The 19,945-nt window shown below is 50.9% G+C and overlaps 1 protein-coding gene across 2 annotated transcripts; it reads left to right on the top strand.

Moving 5' to 3' along the window:
* The first annotated feature begins 15,113 nt into the window (after positions 1 to 15,113).
* On the top strand, positions 15,114 to 19,522 carry Rpl38 (ribosomal protein L38). 2 transcript variants are annotated; one of them, XM_041635984.1, is made up of 5 exons: positions 15,114 to 15,225; positions 15,400 to 15,433; positions 15,525 to 15,585; positions 19,025 to 19,147; positions 19,455 to 19,522. In XM_041635984.1, exons 2-5 carry the CDS (start codon positions 15,431 to 15,433, stop codon positions 19,478 to 19,480), a joined length of 213 nt encoding a protein of 70 aa, XP_041491918.1. In that variant the 5' UTR covers positions 15,114 to 15,225; positions 15,400 to 15,430; the 3' UTR covers positions 19,481 to 19,522. The 2 variants fall into 2 exon arrangements, with proteins under 2 accessions (XP_041491918.1, XP_041491919.1); XM_041635985.1 differs by having other exon boundaries at positions 15,215 to 15,266.
* The last annotated feature ends 423 nt before the right edge of the window (positions 19,523 to 19,945 follow it).

Genomic DNA, 19,945 nt, shown 5'->3' with positions numbered 1-19,945 from the left:
GCAGGTAGGGAGCGGATCTGGACAGGGAAGCCAGCCTGGGAAGCGGATGCAGCTGGAGGAGGCTGAGGGCAGTTAGGTTGGCAGAGACCTCACAGTGTGAGAGTACACGAGACAGGAAGATTACAGAGTTCAAGGCCGGTCTGGGCTCCCTAGTGAGACCCGTTTCAATAGCAACAATAGTGATGTAAGAAGGGCTTAGGTCAGCTCGGAGTTTCTGAGGCCTCCGCATTATTTATTGACTGTTTCTGGTTTTGTTTATAGTTGGTTAAATTTTTATTTTATTTTTAAAAGTGTGTGTGTGTGTGTGTGTGTGTGTGTGTGTGTGTGTTCCCACATACGCCATGAAAAATGTAGTCATTTCTCTCCTTCTAATGTGTGGAGCCTATGGATCAAATTCAGGCCATCAGAGTTGGCAGCAAACACCTTTACTCACCAGCCCAGTTGTTTGGTTTCAGGAAAGTCTCTCTTTGCGACCCTGACTGGTTTAGAACTCACCACATAGTAGACGAGGCTGACCTCAGACTTGAAGCAGCCTCCTGCCTTAACCTCTTCCATGCTGGAATTACATGTGCCACCAAGTCCATCTCTCTTGACATTTGGAGTCATAACGTTCTCCATTTGGAGGCCCGTCGTGCACATTTTTATTTATTTTTCTTAAATATTGTGTATGTGTGTGTGCACGCACATGTATGCCCATGCGTACACTATGGCACACGTGAAGAACAGAAGACAACTTTCAGGAATCACCTGTGAGCCTGAGGACGAAACTCGGTTGTCAGCTTGGTGACAGGAGACTTTACCATCTCACCAACCCTCTTCTTTGTCTTATGACACACTGAGCATCGCCCCTGGGTCTCTACCCACAGGAAACCTCCCCAGCTGCATCAATCAGAATGTCATCCAGGGGTCTGCGGAGACCGTCACAAAATTAGCCACCTCTCCAGCAACCGGTTCAAGCATGAGAACTATCCTGGCTCATCAAAAGGGTAACTGAAGGACATGGCTCTCAGGGGCAAGCTGGCCTAGATGGAGCCGGCAGCTCCAAAGGCCGTGCTGACCCAGCTCAGCACAGGTCAGGTGTCAGTGGTCCAGCGTCCAGGGAGCCTGAGATACTGCAGGCGGAGACAATCTCTTCAGCCAGCCTCAGAGAGCTGTCCCCCTGCTCCAGTGAGATAAGAGGGAGCGCCTCCCCACCATTGAGATCGGTTTTCAATTCAAATGATTAGCACTGTTTACTCAGACCCCGCAGATGTATAGGATCTATGCTAGCTGAAGTTTAAAGAATAAAAGGTGGGGGAGGGGGAACAATTCAGTCCAAATTGAAAAAGTCCCCCTGTAATTACGAGATTGGAGCATATTCACCGAGGGGATCAATAATGGGAAATCTAAGTGCCACTGTTTGCTGAGATTACAGTCTGGAATCACTTCATCTTGGTTTTTAATTTTCTTTCTCCTTGGCTCATCACCACAGGATCCCAGCCTTGAGAGGGGTGGGCAGTGGGGCTGGGCTACAGCAAGGAAGTCCACGGGCAGGGCTGACCTTCTGTAGGGAGTATTTCTTGCTATGTAACTGATTGCCGTCCACTTGGCAGCTTAAAATGACCCACATTTATTAGCTCAGAGTTTCCCCAGGATCTGAGGGCTGTTGAGAGAGGAGCAGTGTCTCTGTCCCAGGTTCCCCCACACAAGACTGAGCTCTGTGTCTCAACCATGGCTGGGTCTTGCCTCAGGTTCAAGGACACTCCTTCAGGTTGGCCAATTCACCCATTTAAGGCTGTAAACTGGAGGCAGCTAGCTCCATTACCAGACTCTGGTTTCAAGCTCTTTAAATACCTCACCTGATGTAGCCTGGCCCACCCAGGATCGCGTCCCTCTGACTCATTTGAAGTTCACCGTTTAGGGTCCTGAATGACACTTGCACAAACCCCTCTCTCTTTGCTATGTTTTATTTACTAGACTCAGAAGACATTTTTGTTGTTGTTGTTGCTATAACAGACTCTCCCCAACTGGGAAAATTGTTAACAATGGAAGGTTATTTCACTCACAGCTCTGGAGGCTGGAAAACCCAAGAGCATGGCACCAGCCCCCAGAGAGAGCCCTCATGCCATGCCCCAACCCAGAAGAAGAGCAAGCAGAGATGGAGGAGGTTGAGGCTGGATCCATCCTGATTACACCATGGGTCCACCCCCTTCAATTTCTCCCATGCCCCCCCCACCTCCACTAGAATTTAGGATCTCTTCTTCGGTAATTATTATTGTTACACACAGAGAGACACACAGAGCCTACAGAGTCCAATTCATGTTCCTGTATAAGTGTGTTTAGAGCTGACTTCCTGAGATTAAATAGCCTATCAAGGCACTTGTCCCTGAGAAAACTGATTCTCCCTTTCCTGGCAACCACTGATTGCCTTCGCTCTTCATCTAGAGGTGACCTTGGAACATTTGCCTCATTCGTGTTGGCATGTCATCTGGTGTGGGCTCTCTCCAGAGTCCCCATCCAGGGAATGGTCTCCCCCACAACTGAGATGTCTTCTCACATCCGCTGTGATCTAGAGAACTCCTCACATGCATCCTCAGAGGTGAACATTAATCTAGAAAATCTCTCACAGCTACGCCCGGAGGCTTGCTTTCTACCGGATTCTCGACCCTGTCAAGTGGTAACGCTAACCACCAGAGGGTATTTCTTTTGGATCTGAACACTTGATTTCTCTTTCAGTAGTTTGGACATCATTCTTTAGCTTTTGAATGCTTTTCCAAACCCAGTATTTGGGGCTAAAGAGGTAGCTTACTTGGCAAAATGTTTGCGGAGTATATTCAAAGCTCTGGGTTTGGGTCCCAGCACTGTATAAACTAGTGGTGCATGCCTGCAGCCCCAGCTCTTGGAAGGTAGAGACAGGAGGATCAGGAGTTCAAGGTCATCCTTAGCTACTTCAAGACCAGCCTGAGATACTGAGCCCACGTCTTCTCTCTCATTCTTCCACTTATTTATTCACTACTTCAATTCATTCATTCATTCATCCCTTGGAAATTCTCTTCTGTGCCTTGCACAGCCCTGGGCTTATGGTCAACATTCAAAATTGGTCAAGAACGACACAGATGCTGCAAGCGAGTCACTCCCAACCCAGCAGGAAGGTCCCAAAGAAACACTGTCCAGATGCTGCGAGCCTACACAAAGGTCACCGTGCCAGATGTGAGCCCTGCCCTTCCTGGGGCTCTGCTTGTGACTTGAGGAGGGCGTCCCCCACCTGAGTCAAGGAAAAACAAACTCCAGGAGCAAATGAAAAGGAAAGGACTCTGGGAGCGCAGAATAAGGAGGGAGGCTTTGCCCTGTCCGTGGTGCTGACGCCCCTGTAGCTGTCACCTGCTCTGTGCTGACCCTCAGGGGTGAGCAGGCAGGATGGAGGTGGTGTGGCACTCGGCTACACGTTTCATTTTTGTAACGACCTTCCCGTCTCCCTCCCAGTCTCGCTTGTCAGTCTGTGACCATTAAATTCCTCATTAGCAAACGAGATTTGGATGGGCTCATTAAGATGAGGGATAGCCTCGAGGTGCAATTGGCTGGGGGTGAGCGGGACTGCATCTTCGCCTTCTTTATTTTTCTGCTTTCTTTATTAAAAAAATAATCATGCATCCTACTTTCTGAGCACTGGGCTCAGTGTCACTGCCAGACCCAAACAGTCTCCCAGTTCTTCAGAGGACCAGCTTACAGGGCAGGGAGGGGACAGCCAGGCAACCAACAACAAGAGCTGCTGACTCATGCGATCCCCAAAGTCATCCACTCAGAGCCCAGACTGTTGTTCCCTTATTAAAGCTCAGTCTTAAATGCGGTGTTTCAGCGCCTTCCTTGCCTCTCCATCCTCTGCTCCCATCTCTCCCACACAGCCCCAAGCTCACTGTGGCTCCCACCAGTTCCTGAGAGCTTCCCAACACTGAGTGTTCATGCCACAGGGATCCTCTAGTGTTGCAGGTAAAGGCTTCTATCACAAGCTGGACTCAGGGCTGGGGATGTAGCTCAGTTAGTATAGTGATTGCCTCGCTTGCCTGAAGCACAGGGTTCGATCCCCAGCACTGCATAAACTTGGCTTAGTGGCACATAGCTATAACCATAGTACTTAAGAGGTAGAGGCAAGATCAAGATTACCCTCGACTACATGGGGAGTTTCCTGCCAGTCTGTGATACATGAGACCCTGTATCTCATGAGGAGGGGGAGGAGGAAGAAAAGGAAGTGGAAATGGAAGCCACCACAGCAGACCTCAAGCAGCTGCCAACACCCACTGAAGCTGAAGGCCCCTGAGATGCATTTCCAGGCTTCTGTCTCTCAGGGCTACACTTCCATATGCTGGCTTTGTGCTTTCTCATGGTTCCTCCTTCTGTCTGGAGGGCCTCCAGTCACCTGTTAAGCCCTGCCAGGACTCCACTACATAAGATTCTATGCCCAAGCAGAACCCCTCAACCTCCTGTCAATCAAAAATATGTATCTCTTTCCTCAAAGGAAATAAGAGCCAGTTCGTTCTGGAACCAAATATGAATAACCATGGCCTGGGAGCACAGATTTCAGCTACCCCAAATATCATGCTCTGTAAAGAGTCGTGAACCAAGACACTTGGGGAGAAGGAGAGATGGCTCAGTGGTTAAGGGTGCTTGCTGCTTAATCATGAGAACCTGAGTTCAGATCCCAGCGCACACACTGGGCAGAACACAGTGCCTGTAACTCCAGCTACAGGGGATCTGATGTCCTCTTTTGTCTCCATGTGCATTCATGCATACACACATGCATACAGTCACACAGACACAGTCAGACACACATAGACACAGGCATACACTCGTATACACAGACATAGCATATACACGGGGGGCATACACACACAGAGACACAGGCACACACTCATATAGACACAGACATATACACTCACACAGAGAATATACTCATGTAGACACAGACATATACACTTACACAGACACAGGCATGCACACAGACACAGGCACACACTCATATAGACACAGACATATACACTCACACAGAGAATATACTCATGTAGACACAGACATATACACTCACACAGAGAATATACTCATATAGACACAGACATATACACTTACACAGAGAATATACTCATATAGACACAGACATACATACTCACACAGACACAGTCATAAACAGAGAGAGAGACACACACACAGACATACACACGCACATAAGTAAAATAAAGTAAGTTTCAGTGTCTACTTGAGCCTCAGACACTATTTGATGACATTCTTGGCCTTTGGGTTGGTGGAAATAGTGGGTCTGTTCATATATTCTGAAATTATAACCAAGCATTCACAATCAGATCATACACAGAGGTGGGCAATAAATGGCTCTGTAGAAAGTTTAAGATGAATCTGACTCTAAACCTGTAACATTCCAGTCCTCCACAGTCAGCCAGCCTTGGAAGATGTTTTCTATGGCTGTAGCTTTTTTCCAGAAACTTCAGTCCACATCCCTCTCCTACCTTAGGAGCCATTTAGTCATCATTTTCTCCTTCTTCTTCTTCTTCTTCTTCTTCTTCTTCTTCTTCTTCTTCTTCTTCTTCTTCTTCTTCTTCCTCTTCTTCCTCTTCTTCCTCTTCTTCCTCTTCCTCTTCTTATTCTTTCTTCTCCCCCTTATCCCTCTTCTTCTATCAAGTCAAAACAGCTAAAGGAGAAGTGAGACTATGTGGAAAGGGAGGTAGGAAGCGGCCACCTAAGTGCCACATGAAGCAGGGCAGAAAGTCCTTCTCATTTCCCTGGGACTAGAAAGTCAGCCAGCAGCCACTCTGGCTTGTCTGTATACACCCCACTTCAGTGCCACATGTAAACGCCTCCCTTTTCTGTCCATTCTGTCCCTTCTGTCCTTTCTGTCCCAGCAAGCTTCCTGCCAGGTCTGATGTGACTCCAGGCAGACTTGCATACTCAACCCCTCTTCAAACCCTACCTCGCCCCCCTTCTCCAAAGCTGAAGCCAATTGTACAACTGACTGCAGCCATTCTCTGTGGAAGCCTGGCTGAATATTTCGCCCAGGGTCATTATTACCAGTCAACTGCAGCAGTCTTGAGCCATTAATAGCAGGCGGCCTGTCAGAGACTTCTGAGAGGGGGGGGCTCCGCGCAAGAATGTAGGAAAGAGTTGACAGAGACTTGTCTGGCCAGCATCTAGCATTCTCCCTCCTCCACTGCCCTCCACTGCCTTCTATCCCTGCCTCTCCTCAGTCCTCATACTGTCTCCTGAAGACACAGGCCATAGGGATGGATAGGAGCCACCTAGACCTAACCACTGAGTGCTTCTGAAGGCAAGTAGAGGAGAAGGTGGGGCAGAGACATAGCCCTCACTTGGACTGGACTCTAGAGGACAGGTCAGGGTCACTCCTTGATTCTCCAAAGGCTTTGCAATTTCTGTGACCCAGGAACAGGGCAGGGCTGATGTTCTTTGTAGAACAGGTGGCAATGACACCTGCTTACCATGGAGACCACTGGCAGTGAAGTGGGCCCTGACTGGCAAGCAGATACAGATGCCCCATCCCGCATCCCATCAAGACAAGTCTGGATTCATGTGGATTGTTTTTCTCCTCCTGAGCACAGGAAGAGAGAAGCCACATAAACTGTGGGGTCTTGGCTAGCAGGGCTGTATTCCTACTGTGTCTCCTTCTTCCCAGGCTGGGTTCTCCCTGCAGCACCCCTGTTGCTGAACACACGCTCAGAGGCAGGTCTCTGTGCACGGGCCTGCTCTGCTTCTATTTATGCTGCTCATACACCCTGCAGCCTCCGTTTCCAGCTGGGTACCCCAGCGCTCTCTCTCTCTCTCTCTCTCTCTCTCTCTCTCTCTCTCTCTCTCTCTCAGCTCCACACCTTGGAGACATTGCAGCGCTCTGGTAATTGCTTTTGGAAACTCGGTCACCAGTGGTAATTGGTAGAACCTGTCTTGGGCACTGTTGTGCAAGGAAGCAACACTGGGCCTGTCTTTCTCTGGATGAAGAGGGCAGCGTAGCTGTGCAGGAGGCAGCAGGCTGTGCTGTGCCCCCTAGGAGCCAGAGAGCCAGCCAGAGCTCTCCTCTGTCTGTGATATCTACCAAGAACTGAAAAACCAGCCTGGGAGAGAGGGATGGGAGGGAGAGGGATGGGAGAAGGAGGGGAAATGGGGAAGAGGGAGATGGGGGAAGGGGAGATGGAGGAGCAAGGGCTAGTAAGAACTCAAATAAAGTACAGTACCTCAGAGAGCCAGCTTAAGCCTGGGGAGGGGGTTGTTATCTCTGCCTTGGGACCAGCAACACACTGTTCTAGCCCAAGTCAACACTCCATGACTCTTTTGGGTTTCATTAATGTGACCCTCTGGCAAGAAATGGTAAAGGGGGGGGGGGGTAAGAGAGTGAACCAAGAGTGATCCCTCCCCAGCTCTCTCCCTAGGGAGTAACCTGGGCTGAGGTCCCACTTCCTTGAGGACTGTAAGAAATCTGGGGAGTAACCTAGGCTCTCTCTCAGGAGTAGCCTAGACTAAGGTCCCACTTGCCTTCCGGTCTATAAGAGCACAGTAAGAAGACAGGACCACCCGAACCTCCCCATAGTGCCCAGTAGTGAGAGGTTTGGGGGAGGGCCCGAAGCAGAGCTGGGGTGTGCTCACTGGTGGAGGGCCTCCCGGGTGAAGGAAGAGCAGACAACTAGCAGTCCTGACCCATGGGCTGAGGCAGACGAGGCAGAGAGGGGAACAGGATGGCCTGACCCAGCAGAGAGGGGGTGCTCTGAGACCCATGCCTGCGAGCCACAGGATAAGCCTAAACCTTGGGGAACAAGAGCTCTTCCGAAGCATCAGGAGCCGAGTGCCCCCACACAGACACACAGAAATCCTGCCCACCCCTATATCCTGGCACATGTATGCACGCTCCAGCAAAGCAAGAAGCACTCCCCTCCCAATCAGAGGATGACAAGCCACTGACCAGCCTCCATCAGCCTCTCCCAGGGACTCCTGCCAGGCAGAGGGACCTGCAACCTGCAACTGATGGGACGCTGGACGTCTTCCTGTCACTCATGCCAGAAGATGCTCTCTACACCTTGTGATTGATGGACTTTAATTTCCTGGGCCCCTCAGTTGTGCCTCTGCTTTGCTCCGGCCTGTCAGGGTGTATGTCTCCTGGCCTCCTGCGCCCTTCTCCCTTCCCTGTTGTTTAATTTGAAGCATCCGTCTGGAGCATCCCGGGGTGGGGACGGTGGCAGAACTGAATGCATTAACTGCTGACAGCTCTATTGATTTTCTCTCCCACACTGCATAATGCAAGATATATACACACTGATAGGCCGGCCCCTGCCCTGCTCTCTGAGGGGATGGTGCCCTTTCTCTTTCCTCTCCAACGTCCCCCCCACCCTGGCACATGTTGATATATAGGAGGGGTGCCTGTCCCTTGTGCTCAAGATGGATTCTCCTCGGCCCCGATATTACTTTCCTTGCTGCTGGGAGACCAGTCCAATCTGTCCTTTTTACAGGAGGAGATAGGATGCTGGGGATGCAGTTTTAAGGGGGAAAGAAGCCTGGGCAGCGAGGCAGGGGAATTGAGGAAGCTTCATCTGTCAATGCCGACTCTGCACCCCCGGTGGAGGAGACTCCTGGGGCTTCCCAGGGTCCCTGCTGCCTCACCAAGGCCAGGCAAAGGAGGGGGCTCACTCTGTAGCCTACCTCCTCCAGCACCTGCCTAGGACTCACTCACCTTGCGAACAGCCACAGCGCCACCTGCTGTCCTGAAGAGGCCCGTGTCCCTTGGGTCTCCTGACCTCTCAAAAGCAAGGATATTGCAATATAACACTTAACCCACAAGTGTCTGGAACGGGCTGGCACAGGGCAGGTATGTACAGCCCTCCTTGAAAGAACCCACGGGCACAGATTTCTGGAGACTAACTAGCCAAACTCTAGTGGAAACTCGGACCGCCTGTCTCCAGGAGCAGAGTGTCCTCTTCCCGCCTGGATTAAAGTCACTCTGATTGCTCCTTGGCTATATGTACTCAGGCATGGCGGATGCTGCATTCTGGAAGGAAGGAGCTGGGTGGATTCTCAGGACAAAGCGACCCTCCCAGGTCTAAAAATCCCCAGCCTGGATGAATCATCCCACGAAGGGTGCTTCTGGCCCATATGGTATGAAGAATTCTCCCATGTGACCCCTGGTTCATCTCTGCCTTCGCTGCTAGTCTCTGGGTTTCCTGAGGTGGGAACACAGGCTAAATACACAGCAGGGAGGCGACTGGTACAGGACCTGACTTGGCTTGGGGAAATGTTCCCTCTCAGGTGCCTTCACAGTGAATTTGGGGCATATTTTTGCCTCCTCCCATCTACCTGTCCCATACAGGCACAGACTTCCGCGTGGAAGTTAATCTAGTCATGCACTGGGCTAAGAGCAACTCTGATGCGGGCCCAGGGCAGAGGCCAAACTCAGTGCAGCAACCTTCTGATCTCCCGGAGAAAGTCTTTGACCTCCTAGGCTATGTGTAAATAGAAGAGCCGGGCAGTGGTGGCACACACCATTAATCCCAGCACTCCGGAAGCAGAGCCAGGCAGATCTCTGTGAGTTTGGGGCCAGCCTCACCTACAAAGGGAGTTCCAGGACAGCCAGGACCATTTTACAGAGAAACTCTATCTCAAAACAAAATAACAAAAGAAAAAGAAGTAAATACAAGAAAGGGCAGCAGAGTGCAAAGACCTGGTTCTGAAGTCAGGCATGGTGGTTATCCCAGCACCTAAGATGCTGAGGTAGGAGGATTGCTGGGAGTCTGAAAAACAGCTTGAAGTACATAGCCAGTGCCAGATTGAGTCAGGGCTACTTAACCAGACCCTGACTCAAATACAAAACAAAACAATAATAGTGGCCTGGGCTCAGAAATAAACAACCTGGTCCAGGGACTGGGGTGTCACCAACCATTAGCAGCAGGGTGTCTGCCGAGCATATGCCAGGGTCTGGGTTCCAGCCCTAGTAGCACAAGGGGGGGCGGGGTTCAGAATGGAGTCTTCTTGAAAATAAAAAATATTCCCTTGGCTTTGTCCCGCTAGCCCTGGAGACTTCCAACCAGACCCGATTCGGCCCTGCAGGAACATCTGGCAGTGTGCGTGGGCATTCTTATTCTTCCGGATTGTGGAGATCCAACATCAACTGGGCAGACGAGGTATGCTGCGAAAATCCCCCAGCGTTCCAGACAGCCTCACCCTCAGCCCCAGAGACAAGGATCTAGTCAGGAAATGGTCATCGGACATGCTGAATTCCAGGCTGAAGCTGTGGCTCAGTTGGTAAAGTGCTTGCCTAGCATGCGTGAAGCCCTGGGTTTGATTCCCAGCACTGTATAAACTTGGTGTGGTGTTGTCTGTCTGCAATCCCAGTACTCAGGAGGTGGGCCAGGGGATGAGAATTTCGAGGGTGCCCTCTGCTACACAGTAAGTTTGAGGACAGCCTGGAATGTATATATTTTTTCTAGCCATTTTTTTCTGACACTTGGCTCAACAGCTGGGGCGTGCCTGCTTCCCATGGCCCCCTATGTGTCTTGAAGACTCTGCAAGGGATGGGAAGGGGTGTACGCAGCACCCCATTTAGGCTTCCCATTGTAGATCTCTAAAAGCACAGCCCCTATCTCCTCCCCATCCTCCTCTCGTTTCTGATCCCCATCCGCTCTTCCAGGTAGCCGCCAAACTCATGGAGAACCCCAAGCTCTCCCCACCCTGAGCGTCGGGGAGGTTTACGGACAGCTCCCACAGGACAGGCTTAAAGGCCAGCTATGCGGGCGACCCAAGGCACAGGCCTCCCGGGGGTTTCCTGGAGACTAAGTGTGCCGGGTGAAGCAAGCACTGCTCGGGGCATGAAATGCCGCACCAGTCACATCCACAATTCATAAGCCTGAGAATTGGGTTTTGAGCCAGAGGGCAGATTCCTTGCCGGTCAGTCTCCAGTTGCAGCCTCAGCACCCTCCTGTGATGACGAGGGGACACTGTACCCACAGCCCAGACAGCCAGAGAGGGAGCCAGGATGCCTGGGGACCTTGCCTCTCCCCACCACACACCACACACACACACACACACACACACACACACACACAGGCTTAGTAATCAGAAGCCAGGACTCGTGAGATTTCTCTAGCACAAGTGGGAATCGGGAGAATCAATTCCGCTTTGACCACACATTCCCAGGGAACCCCAGGTTCTCCTGACTGCAGGCTAACCATTCCCTCTGTCCTTCCCGCTGGCAGCCCTTCCATCAAGCACTTTTTCCCAGCCAGATGCCAGGCAGTCTTCTCGGCTCCTTCAGATCACACTATAAAAGACACTACCTCTCTGCCCACCTGAGCGGGGTGCCAGGTCTCTGCCCCACTCTGGTGCCTATGAACACTGACAAGAAAAATCCAAATGGATTGGCCTTCAGGGGTCCCATGCCAGGGGTTGGGGGATGGGCTCTTGGTCCCTGCTTTGCCCTACAGCAGGACCTTCGAGGGCCAGATCCAAGCCCAGCAGGCAGATGAAGGCAAGAAGGGTGTAAGACCAGAAAATAGTCCCCAGGTCTGACTCATACCCAGCTCCAGCCCCCAACAGCCCTGCCTGAAAGCCCCTCCCAGGCCCTTCTACCAGCGTTTCTGGTTCTCCAGGGTGCCTTAGCTTCCAGCCTGGGACTGTTGTCTACCATCCAGGCTTCACAGAGTGGCCCTGACAAGCAAAGTGGACCCCACTCTGGGCAGCTGTCAAGCCCGAGCCCTCCTCTCCTGCAGGATCCCCCATTAACGGCTCCCATCACACCCATGTTTGAAAAGCACGGGAGCTATGGGCACAGTTCTTTTTTTTTTTTTTTGGTTTTTCGAGACAGGGTTTCTCTGTGGTTTTGGAGCCTGTCCTGGAACTAGCTCTTGTAGACCAGGCTGGTTTCGAACTCACAGAGATCCGCCTGCCTCTGCCTCCCAAGTGCTGGGATTAAAGGCGTGCGCCACCACCGCCCGGCTTGGGCACAGGTCTTGCACAAGGGAGTGGCTCCAGCCCTTTCCCTTCTGAGTCCTATGCCACATCCTGACACCTGAGGCTCTGTCATGGAACCTGAGAAGTCCCCCCTCTGGGCACCAGTTCTGCCCTTCAGTAGCCATGGTGTATTTTGTTATTTGTTTCCCCTGGGGATCTGGAGAAGATCTCGGTCCTTGAACAAATTTGTCTTCCTGTTTGTTACTATGCATCTACGTTCTTCTTAAATCACAAAACTCAAGTGGGCCAGCATCTGTCTCTCCGGGACGGCTGCCAGTGGGAAGCGCAGCCCCTCCTCCTGCCCACATCGTCACCATAGGATTGGTCCAGCAGAAACTGAGGCACCAGTTAGTCACTTAAAACATATTGTGTGTCCCTACTGTGTGCCTGACCCTTCCTGTCTACTTCTTTTTTTTTTTTTTTTTTTTTTTTGGTTTTTTGAGACAGGGTTTCTCTGTGGCTTTGGAGCCTGTCCTGGAACTAGCTCTGTAGACCAGGCTGGTCTCAAACTCACAGAGATCTGCCTGCCTCTGCCTCCCGAGTGCTGGGATTAAAGGCGTGCGCCACCATTGCCCGGCTTCTGTCTACTTCTTAATGACCTCACCTTCCCTCTTTCTGCCCCTTCCTACAGTGAATGCTTTCAAATGTCACGTCCTGCTTGAGAATCTGCCAAAGTCAGCATTAAGCACTTACTGTATACATGAGAATCACATTCAAGAGCTGCCTACAGAAAGTTCTACCCTATTCTTGCCCTCCAACAAACTCTGCACAGTACAAGAAGCACTTAGCCCTGCCAGTTGGTAGAGCGCTCGCCCAGCACGCAGGAGTCCGGAATTCAATCATTAGCATCAGCCATAATGGCTTGCACCTGTACTGCCAGCACTGTGGAAGCAGTGGCAGGAAGCTCAGAAACTCAAGCAGGTCATCCTCTGCTACACAGGGAGCCCAGCCTAGGCTACAAGATATCCTGTCCTCCCTCCCCCAAAAAAGGCTGGGTGGTGGTGGTAACACCGCCTTTAATCCCCCCGCCCTGCACTCAGAAGGCAGACTCAGGAGATCTCTGTGAGCTCAACGTCAGCACGGTCTACAGAGTGAGTTCCAGAGAGCTAGTGCAAAATAAAGAGAGCCTGTCTTAAAAAAACAGGTGACCCACACCACTGCCACAAGGATTATACAGAAGTGGCAAGTTGTGACATCAGAGCTAAGGTCTGTCCCAAGTAGAGACGGGACAGGCTATGAAGGGACGGCAAAGAAATGCCTGCAGACCAGAAACAACCAGCAAGTTAAGAGACCCTGGGTTTGACTGAGAAGACAGTTTCTTGAGGAGCAGGGAGACAGAAAAGACCATAAAGGCCTCTGCCCAGGAAAAAGGTTGGCGGCAAAGCTGGGCACAGAATTGTGGGTGCCCTGGATCAGGACCAAGCAGGCATGATTCTCAGATTATATCTGGCCCTCAGGCATCTCACCCAAAACCCACCAGCTTCCCAAACAGACAGGTTTACAGTTCTGAAACACAGTTCTATTCTTGAAAAAGACTCTTGTGCAATTATAGTTTTTCTGCCCTGTATCACCGGGAGGCAGGAACTCCACCAGGATTCCTTCATCCAAAGGGAGGGAGGGAGGGAGGGAGGGAGGGAGGAGAGAGAGAGGTACTGAGTCCCAAATAAAACTCCTGGCAAGTGCGCTTCCTCCTCTGAGGGGGCCGCTCCACAGTAATAAGTACAAGGCAATTACATTCTGTTGTGAGATTATTAAATTGGGGGGATACAAACATAATAAAATGGAGACATTTGTACAGAGTTGGAAATAAAATAAAAGTGGAAAAAATAAAATCAATAGCCAAAGTTTCCCAAAGCCTACCCTCTAAGTTATTGTTAATATTATAAGAATCAGGGCTAACTGTCTGCTAAGGAAGTTAGTGCCCGGAGGAGAAGGGAGCAAGAGAAACCCAGGGGGCAAAGGGAATGCAGCCTTCCCAGAGCTGCCACTTCCTTACATATCTCAAGACATGATGGGTGGTGGGAGCTGGGCTGAAGAATCTGGCCAGTGTAGGTGCAATTCTTGGCTTGGGCAAGGGTCTCAAGATGCAATAAGGGGGCTACTTTCAGTTACCCCGGTGATTGCAGAAATTCTGCCCTGCCTGTTCAAGTGAAAGACACAAGCGAAAGTCTCTTCGGAATGTCTTAATCTCTGCCATCCCTGTTACCCCGTCTCAAAAACAAACAAAAAGTCAATCACTAGCCCTGGGGGCACTGGCTACGGTTCCAGAACACCTGCTTTCTATTCCCAGCCCCTATGGGGCAGTTCACAGTTGTTTGTAACTCCAGTTCCAGGGATCCGATGATGCCCTCTTCTGGCCTCCAGGGACACTGCATGCGTGTGATGCACAGATGTACAATCGAAACAGACATAAAATAAAAATAAAATGTTTAAAAAAAAAGAAAGACTGGGCGGTGGTGGCGCACGGCTTTAATCCCGGCCCTCGGGAGGCAGAAGTAGGTGGATCTCTGTGGGTTCGAGGCCAGCCTGGTCTACAGAACAAGTTCCAGCACAGCCAGAGCTACACATAGAGCTACAAATACACATTTTCGAGACAGGGTATCTCCGAGACAGGGTTTCTCTGTAGCTTTGGAGCCTGTCCTGAAACTGGCTCTGTAGACCAGGCTGGCCTCGAATTTACAGAGATCCGCTTGTCTCTGCCTCCCGAGTCCTGGGATTAAAGGCGTGCACCGCCACCACCCGGCCACAAAAAAAAAAAATTGAAAGGTGGGTGACCTGCAGACGGAATAAGGGGGGCGGCGGATGGAGAGAGGATGAGGAGGGAGGTGAGGAGTGGAGCACGCAGCCGGCTATCCATTACTTTAAGAAACGGAACTACTGCCGGGCGGTGGTGGCGCACGCCTTTAATCCCAGCACTCGGGAGGCAGAGGCAGGCGGATCTCTGTGAGTTCGAGACCAGCCTGGTCTACAAGAGCTAGTTCCAGGACAGGCTCCAAAACCACAGAGAAACCCTGTCTCGAAAAAACAAAAAAAAAAAAACAAAAAAAAAAAAAGGAAAGAAACGGAACTACTAATCTGAACTAATCTGAACCACAAGAGGGCAGGGCTGATGAAATGTAAAGTATGAACGCGTACATGGATCTTGGCCCTTTGCAGACACTGTACTCAATTTCCTCTGTTGGGCGGGCTTAACCGCCCGGAAGCGGAAGCTTCGCTCTTTTTCCGTTCCCTTCGGTTCTGGCCGCTGTGAGTCTTTGGGGTAGTCGGGGACGGGGGTTAAATCCGAGGTAATCCGCAGCCGGGTAGGGCTTGGGGAGCTCGGGTCTGCGGGGAGCGCGTGAGGGAGGAGGAGGAAGTGCGGCGGAGCGGGGTGGGGAGGCAGGCTCGCAGCCGGTTAACGCGGAGGTCTGCTCCTCACAGGTACGGTCTCCAGCGCCGAGCGCCCGTCGCCATGGTGAGTCCGGGACGAGGGACCCGGGCGGGTTTGAGCGTCCCCAGGATGCTGGTGTCCCCCGAGCTCACTCTCTGTTTCTCCTGTGTTGCAGCCTCGGAAAATTGAGGAAATCAAGGACTTCCTGCTGACGGCCCGGCGGAAGGATGCCAAATGTGAGTGGGTTTCCAGAAGGCTCAGGATGGCGGGGAGGAGGAGGGGGATCGGGCGCCTCTAGAAAGCAGATTCTCCCAGGAAAGCGTGGGGATATATATGGTCTGCAACGCCTGTTCTGCACGGTGGACCAACCACACACGTGATCTCAGCGCGCGCTCTCTTTAAGTACCTTGCCGAACCCACGAGGTAGAGACAGGAGGGTATCTGTGAGTTAGAGGCCAGACAGGGCTGCCTAGTGAGGCCTTGTCCCAAAACAGAAGCGTCATCCACGTGTAACAGCCCCTCAGTTTTCAAATAAAGGGGAAAGGTAATGAATCTGAAGCCTGAGCCAGTGTAAAGTGGCCCGTGCCGGTACAATCGCCGGAGGCAGAGGTCAGAGGATTGAGCATCCACGACCATGTTTGGCCTACATGGAGGGATCCAAAGTCGGGGATGGGGGCGTAGTGGACGGCTAGTCCAGCGTGCAGGAAGCCAGACCGCTTGCGCAGGCGATTGGGAGGCAGAGATAAAAGGACGGGAAAATTCAAGGTTCTCCAAGGCTACATTGTCTCAAGAACGGGTAACTGAAGTAAGCAGTTTGTCAGCTCCTGCTGGTTTTGTATTGTTCTTTTATACACAAGGAGGGGATTGCCCATATAAAGGATGTTTGGGAGGATGTGTCTAATAAAAGATCCTGGGTGGCATTATCTCACATAACAGGAAGAAAGGAGTATTTTTCTGCTGTGTGAGATAACCCCGTGTGGCTTCCTTTTCCTCTCAGATACCTCTTTAAAAGATCCAGATCGGGAATGGAAGCAGAACAGTTGTCCTGTTATGTTGGACAGGAAGAGCCTTTTGAATGGGCTGCAGAGGTCGTAGGTGTTCCCTCTTATTCCAAACAGTCCGTTGCCTTTGATCTGCTGCTGTGTGGGCTGGTGGCCACCAGTCCTTCCCACTGGTGGGAAGGATGTCTCCCGCCGGGTATCAGCCAGTGTTTGCTTGTGTTTTCCATCTGGACACTACCTTCTGTGTCCCAGCTCTGTCGTAGGTGATGTTGTTTTCCTTCCGTGAGCACAGGACCAGGTTTGAGGTTTTGCCTCTGGGTTGTTGAGGACATCTCAGCAGACCCATCAAGTTCCTGCACGTGTTAAGAAATTGAATTAAGTGTTTAGAGGTCTGTTTTTGAGCCTGATTTCTGGTGGGTTTTGTTTTTAGGAACAGGCTGTGTGGGCCCTGAGTGTTCATTTTGTAGCCCAGGCTGACCTCAGATCTAGAGCTCAGAGGTCCTTTCTCAGCCTCCCAAGTGTGAGGATTTGTTATGTCCGTTTTGCATTTCTCTTTATTACGTACGTATGCACTGGTGGAGGTCAGGAGACAACTTGCAGGAGTTGGTTCCCCTACTGGGTGGGTCTCAGGAACTAAATTCAAGCCCCTGGATTTGGCGGCAGATACCTTAATCCACTCAACTGTCTCACTGGTGTCTCTTCTTTGAGCTTGAACTGCCTCTGCCTCCCAAGTGTTGGTTGGTATTACAGATCAGCATTCCCACTGTGAGGGGACCACACTGAGTTCATGGACATGGGGCTGCTTGCACAATTTCAGCCTGGTTCTGCATTTATTTCTTTTGGGTATTGACTCAGAAGTGGAATTGCTGTATCATGCATGGTATGGCTGGCCTTAAAATAATGCCGGGGGCCAGAGGGTCTGCAAGCATCTACTTAGCACTCCTGAGGCCCTGGGTTCACTTCCCAGCACTGGGTAAATGGCATGGTCGAGCACCCCTGTAAGTAACCTCAGCACTTTTGGCAGGTGCAGAAGGATCAGGAGCATTCAAGGTTCTCCTCAGCCACACAGTGGATTCAGGACCTGCCCAGCTACATGAGACCCTGTCTGAAAAACTCGGTCACATCCAGAAATACTGTTTAACTTAAATTTTGGGGCTGCAGTAGCTGCCAGAGGCAGTGCAGCAAAGAATGCTGTGGTCTTGGTGTCTGGACCTGGTATAAAAGTCGGCGTAGCTAGTGCCTTGAGCAGGCTCTGAGCCCCAGTGCTTCCTGTGAAATGCCCTGTCCCGGGAGCAGTTACTGACAGATGGAGTTGAGAATGCACGCTGATCCTGTGCCACTAGTCTTTGAAGCATGAGGCGCTTCGTGGCTTTTATAGCTGGGAGTTGTAGGTAGTATCTGAAAGGTTTGCAAGGAACTTGGAGCCGGGGATTTGACAGGTACCCAGAATGGCCCACTCTAGGAAGCAGATGCGTGCTGTGCATTTGGAAATGTCTCCACTTTGAAACACAACCAGTATGGTTTGGATTTGAGTGCAGCTGGAACTTGTCTGAGCTGAAGTCACAAGATTATTGTGCAGTACAGGACCAGGAAACTGGGACTGGGGAGATGGATTAAGAGTTAAGAGCCTTGACCAGGTGGTGGTACATGCTTTTAATCCCAATAGAGGCAGATCTCTGAAGATGTCTAAATTCCAGGACAGTCAGCTGTTACACAGAGAAAAGGGGGGTGGGAGTTAATGGCCCTTAATGTTCTTGCAGTTTGGTTCCCAGCATCCTTGGACTCCAGGCACCTGCATTCGCATGCCCCTGCCTTACACAGATACACACATTTACATATAATTACAAAGTTAATAAGGGTTGGGGGGCAGGTAGTTAGAGACAGGGTTTCTCTACAGGGCTCTTCCTGTCTTGGAATTTATTCTGTAGATCAGACTAGCCTCAAACTCAAGAGATCCACCTGCCTCTGCCTCCTAAGTCTGGGATTAAGGGAGTGCACCACCACCCCGAAAGAATTTTTTAAGAGCCACATTCCACAAAAATTCAGGAAAAGCTTCCCTGCACACTGAAATAGAGTACCCTAAAGGGGGCTCTGCGTGTCCACAGTATTCCTGTGTGCAGAGTGCTTGGTTTCCAGAAGTGGGCTGCTAGAAGGGTGTTAATTCCAGCAGATGGCCCCTTCGCCTCCTTTACAGACTATCCCTTTAAAGGGTTGTCGTAGGTTATTTTAGAGTGTTCCGAGATGCTGTTTTTAGGGTGCCAAGTGTGGATTTCGTGTGCATGCGCAATGAATTGAGTAAGCTCCAAGACCCAATAGGTATACAGAGGAAAATGTAGTTTTCCAGTATGGTCAGCGTTTGAAGTCAGGGAAAGAACGAGGAGGTGGGGGCTTGTTCGGCTGTCTGACCAGTTGTGGTCATTCGTTCTGTACCACCCTCAGGAATGTAAGGCACATGACCTGTGTGGTTCTCTACCGGTTCTTTTTTAAGATTTATTTATTATGCATGCTTACACGGCAGAAGAGGGCACCACATCTCATTACAGATGGTAAAAGCCGCCATGGTTTGTATTTGGGAATTGAACTCAGGACCTCTGGAAGAGTAGCCAGTACTCTTAACTGCTGAGCCATCTCTCCAGGCCCTCGGCTTCATCCTTCATTCTGGTCTCTTTGGCAGCTGTCAAGATCAAGAAGAACAAGGATAATGTGAAGTTCAAGGTTCGCTGCAGCAGGTACCTTTACACCCTGGTCATCACAGACAAGGAGAAAGCCGAGAAACTGAAACAGTCCCTGCCCCCTGGTAAGTAAGCCTGAGACAGTGATTGGTGAAGGTGGCCAGGTCCCTGCTTCGAGTCATCCCCAGGATTAGGAGAGCCACTTTGTGGGGGGTGTTTGTCTTTGCTGTGATCGGTGCTGGGGCATGGTTGTGATTCTGTCTGATCCCCCTAAAATAGCCTCCTTGGCCCTAGGCAGTTTATAGTTGATTTAATCCTCACAAGCCCCTACTCTGGGATAATCCCAAATTTGCAGAGGGAGGAGCCTGTGCGATGCAGTGGGCTAGGTCTGCGGGGACCCTTTGTGTCAACCATCTTTCTTTCTTTCCCCAGGCTTGGCAGTAAAGGAGCTGAAATGAAGCAGACCTCTGTGTTTGACTATTAAAAACTCTAAAAAATCATATGTGTCCTCAGTCTTTAATGGGAAGTGATGTCGCTCTGGTAGAAGGCAGTGTATGCTCCCAGGGCTGGAAAGTGGTCTGTGGGACGGGCTACCTTCTGTAGTGATTGTAGGCTGAGCAGTGTGCCCGTCCTCCTTGGACGTTCGCCCTTGGAATATCCCCTGGGTGCACTGGAAAGAAGTGTTCCCACTGTGAGACTTAGGAAAGTCGGGGGTCAGTGGGGTGAATGCAGGACAGAATCTGTGGGAGGGTGTCTCCCATGAACAGCCTGGGAGCAGGAAGAAGTGGGGCTCCAATGCCTCCAGGCATTGCATTGTACACGGTGCACATACATGCAAGCAAGCAAAATGACACTTTTTTTTTTTTTGAGTAGGTAGACAGTTTTCAAGAATTTTCAAAAAACAGGGCAAAGTTAACTGTTCT

The sequence above is a fragment of the Microtus oregoni genome, unplaced genomic scaffold (assembly GCF_018167655.1).
Source record: "Microtus oregoni isolate MIOR12 unplaced genomic scaffold, Mior012 000048F_ref0000485, whole genome shotgun sequence".
Classification (NCBI taxonomy): domain Eukaryota; kingdom Metazoa; phylum Chordata; class Mammalia; order Rodentia; family Cricetidae; genus Microtus; species Microtus oregoni.
Note: the sequence above shows the minus strand (reverse complement) of the source record. Positions and strands in the feature narration are given on the sequence as shown.